Source organism: Chaetura pelagica, unplaced genomic scaffold (assembly GCF_000747805.2).
Source record: "Chaetura pelagica isolate M959 unplaced genomic scaffold, ChaPel_1.0 scaffold1081, whole genome shotgun sequence".
Classification (NCBI taxonomy): Eukaryota; Metazoa; Chordata; class Aves; order Apodiformes; family Apodidae; genus Chaetura; species Chaetura pelagica.
Window position 1 is genome coordinate 343,589 of NW_009952000.1, and position 4,202 is coordinate 347,790.

Below are 4,202 nucleotides of genomic sequence, written 5' to 3' on the forward strand. Positions count from 1 at the left end.
TTCCTGCTTCTAAAGGAGGCATCAGCACATATACAAACTCACACACTCACAAACACTTCAGCAGCTGCCCCACAATCTCCTACACATAACCCACGTGGTCAGCTTGTCCTCCACACCAACCTCAAGGTGGCAGAGAATTGTCACATGCCAAACCCTGTCTCTGACCACTGACCCACCAAAACGTCTCAAACCCCCTGAAAGAAGGAGCCGTGGCAATGGGGTGTGTGGGGTTCAGGGTGCAACTGTGGTGAAGGAGGAGGAAACAGACCAAACGAAAACAAAATAAAAATGAATCCTTGCCTTGTTCCTCCATCTGCACGGGCAGCTGACACCACAAAGCTCCTCTCAGCACACAGCTGCCTGGCAGGGCTGAGTCCCACAGCACATTCCACACGATGACCTCCTAGTCCTTGTTCCCCCACCCTACTTTCTATCTAAACAACAGCAATTGCTTGGGTCTGGCTGCCAACAACTGCCATGTTTGCTCCAAGCTACCCCAGGATTAAAATAATGAGCAATGGATGGGTATGAAAGGTGCATTTACAGAGCTAAAGAAGTACCAGCTTAGTTAGGGTTTCTTAGGGAAGGAAGAAGCTTTATATTATATCCCAGGAGGGGAAAAAAAGCAACGAACAAAAGAAAAATACTCCAATAAAATAAGTGAGCCAAATTCTCTCTTGCTTTGGAACAAGCCCAGCTGTTGACATGGCCAAGAGCTTGCATTTCACTCCTTATGCTGTTAAAATTCCTCCCCTTCCAAACTTTCCTTTATCATTGGGTCTTAGAATGGCCAAAGAGCCCAGGCTGCTTTGTGTCAGTCTCTCTCTCTTGATACACACACAGACACAGATCTCAAGAACATCTCTTACCTCAAACCTCTGGGAGTTCACTTTCTTCCCCTTCTTGTTCCAGGTGACCCGTGGCTTTGGGTCTCCAGTGGCTTGGCATACAAAGGAGGCCACCCCTCCTGACACACCAATTTGGTCCACAGGCTTTTTAATGAACACAGGGGGACCTTTAAGAAAAAACAGAAGTATAGTCATTGGCACAAGGAAAGACAAACTCTAGTACACACTGTTTGTAATTAATAGGAGCATTATCACTGCTGTTGTCTAATATCCCAGATGAAATTAAACCTCTTGGCCTTGGGAATGAACAGTCTTTACCTCCATTTTACATAGGAAGAAGCTACAGCACCAAATGATTAAGTGCCTGATACTACAAAGAGTGATGATGCCACAACATGATGATGTTGCAAAAGCCTCTTTTACTTCTGAAAAGTGGACTTTTAAACTGTCTTGCACAGGGGAAATGGCTCTTGCAAAATCTGTCTCCTGATCACCACCAAAAGCTGGCAGAGCTGAAAACAACATCTAGAAACATGGAATCGTGTTCCCCAGATCCTAGCAGATGAATAAAGCACAAAGGAATGGGAGAGATTTACAGGAACATAGCCCAGGCAAAGGTAAAATGTGGGAAGAGGACCATGAAATAAATGGAGTACAGGAGATCCTGAGGCCAGTGGTGTGAAACAGGCTGATGCCAGCAGCTTTAGGATGTGAAATATCCTTGGCTTGCAGCACACTTCTGGTTTTATCTGCCAGTCTTTCCCATGGTCCTCACTTGCAACAGGCACAGCCTTTGGAAGAGGTAAGTTGACAGGACACAACCCAACAAACTCAAGTCATGATCATTTCAAACAACCCAGTTGTCAAGCCCAAGAGCATGGCAAGCCAAGTCTGCAGTCTGCTCCTGTACCTCCCCCTTCCCTTCTTCTTGCCCTTCATATCATGGGCCACCTGAGAAAACCAAGGAATTCACACTCCTGGAGGCAGAAGCCAGAAGTTCCTCAAACCCTTCTCATAACCAGATGCTCCAAGGTGCAGTGATGCCTGAACAAACACACTTAGACCCAAGGGCACAACACGTAAGCTCACAGCACCTAACCCTCACCCCCTGCCACTGATTTCCATCAACATCTGATTGTCTTCAAGAGCACCTCCTCAAGGAGGGAGTGGATGGTGGGATGGGCTTTCCAAGCAAGGAGGGTGTCAAGGGCCTTCTGATGAGAAGATGAGGCCAGGGGTGTTTGTGCATATTTCTTCTACCCTCAGGGAATCCTCCTTCCATGCTCTTAACCTGCACAGTTTCCTCTCATCTAGTTAGTTTAAAATTTATTGAAATATTTAAATCACAAGGCCACAGCTGTGTTCAAATAAAATCACTCAGATCATAAAGCTGCCGTCTGTTCTTCTTGAGAGGAGTAGACCACATGACTCTGAAATGTGTATATTTATATGTACATACTCAGAGTCTATAAATTAAGATGTAAACAGCCTACCAAAGAGCTTAAGAGTGAAAAGAGTGGTAGCTAAGGAGAAGTCTCCAGGGTTGAAAGACAAAAGGAATCATTCCCCACTTCCCTACCTGGTATGACCAGCAGTATATAAATAAAAGCCACTGAGCAAGCTCATGTGATGCAATCAAGCATTTGTTTCCACGCTGGAGGTAAATACAATTTGCTGGAGCTGTTTACGTCCCACCAAGTGCTGTGTGTACAAAGCATCAGATTTATAAATATCCAAATCTATATTTAGAGGTCAGAGTCGTCTTTGCAATGTTACAGCTAAAGGTTATCAAGCAAGTCCCACTGGAGGGACTGGCACTGGGGAACCTGCCACCTGAGAAAGGCAAAACCAAAACTCTGCTTCAGGCTAAAATATAAATGTTCACTCTGCCCACAACCTGAAGAGTTTGCAGAAGTCAACTCTGAAGGTGCAGCCAAGAACATTCAGGGCTTTTAAGAACACTCTATTGATGCAAATTCATTTCCTAAAATGAAAGCTTCTAATAATCCTTAATGTTACGTATACATTTAAATGAGTGCAGTGTGATGAGAGCACAGCCAAGGAGAAAAATAAGGGTCTATTTCTGTCCTGAAGAAAGGGATGGTGCTCCACAAGAGACTGAACTTGGGAGTCATTGCTCAGCACCCCTTTTTGGGGATTTCTGGGTGGCAATGGGGAAGCAAAGCTGCTCTGTGAACACTCCCCTGGGCTCACTGCAAAGCTGAACTGCCAACGACAAACTCACTCTTAGAGAGCGAGAGACAAACCTCCCTATCAAACCACCTAGTAGATTTTGCTACTCACTCAGAAAATCGGTGAAAATCAAAGCTAAATGGTTGATTTTAAAATTGCCTACGCCTCTGAGCTCCAGACTTTGGCCCCCCCTGCTAAATCCCCCATCGCGCTCTCCACCGATGTACCCCCAGTCCCTGCAGCTTTTGTCACTCCAGCCCACGCCAAGCGCAGAACAACCCTCTCCCCTCCAGGGAAGGGAAAGGCAGAGCTATCACTGGCAAGGTGGTGATGAGACAAAGCTGAAACAAATTCCTGCGTGCTGCGTAGGACTGCCACAGCTCTGCCCTGCCAGGTCCAGCTTGCAGTGAAACACACTGTTAGAATTCAGCCTGCAGCTCTGCAAATTGCTTTGGAAGCCTCCAAAAGCAGGAACAAAGTGCCATGTGGAAAGTGAAACGTTCTCAGCCCACTCAGAGGGGCTTATGTGTTTCCCTTCATTTGCCAAGATTGTAGGACCTCCGTTTTAAATAAATAAAAATCAGAGACAGGCTTTTTCCAGATGACATACTTGCAATCCAGGAGATTTTACATCACTTCTTACACCCATCTTCCCTCATGGAGAGCTGAGAACAAGTCAGTCTTGGGAAGACTGACTTTGAGTTCCACCTAGGTCCAGAGGTCACAAGAGATTTTTCTTTTTCCCCTCTCTCTGCTTGCAACGTAGCAGAACCTGTTTTTTTGCAGTATCAAAGCAGGAAGGGAAAAATCTGGACCCTAAAAAGAATTTTCCTACTATGAGAGGCTTCCTGCGGGGTCTGTGTCTCTGGAGAGGAGGTTGAAAGGACGAGATGGCTGCTGCGTACCTGTGAATCTTCTCTACAGCTTAATGGAAAGCCATCAAGTCAAGCTGAACCCTTCACTCCTGCCCACCACCCACGCACTTCCCAAAAGCAGCAGCCGGGGCAAGGGACACGCTGGCCAGTTGCCACAGACTGTAAGGAAGAGACACATATTCACTGTCCATCCTCGCTCGTTAATTGCATCCGCAAAGCCGATCAGCACACACGCTGGCTGCCTTCTGACCTGCCCTCTGCCTCCCCTGCCAGCAGCTCCTGCCCC

At 46.6% G+C, this 4,202-nt stretch overlaps 1 protein-coding gene across 1 annotated transcript in view; it reads right to left on the reverse strand.

Annotated features, from left to right (window-relative positions):
* The window catches only part of PTPRS (protein tyrosine phosphatase, receptor type, S), a 99,222-nt gene that overhangs the window by 79,010 nt on the left and 16,010 nt on the right, over nucleotides 1–4,202 (reverse strand). The window contains exon 2 of the mRNA XM_010002487.1: nucleotides 870–1,015. Within this exon, the coding sequence (XP_010000789.1) occupies nucleotides 870–1,015 (146 nt within the window). The remainder of the gene's footprint in view (nucleotides 1–869; nucleotides 1,016–4,202) is intronic.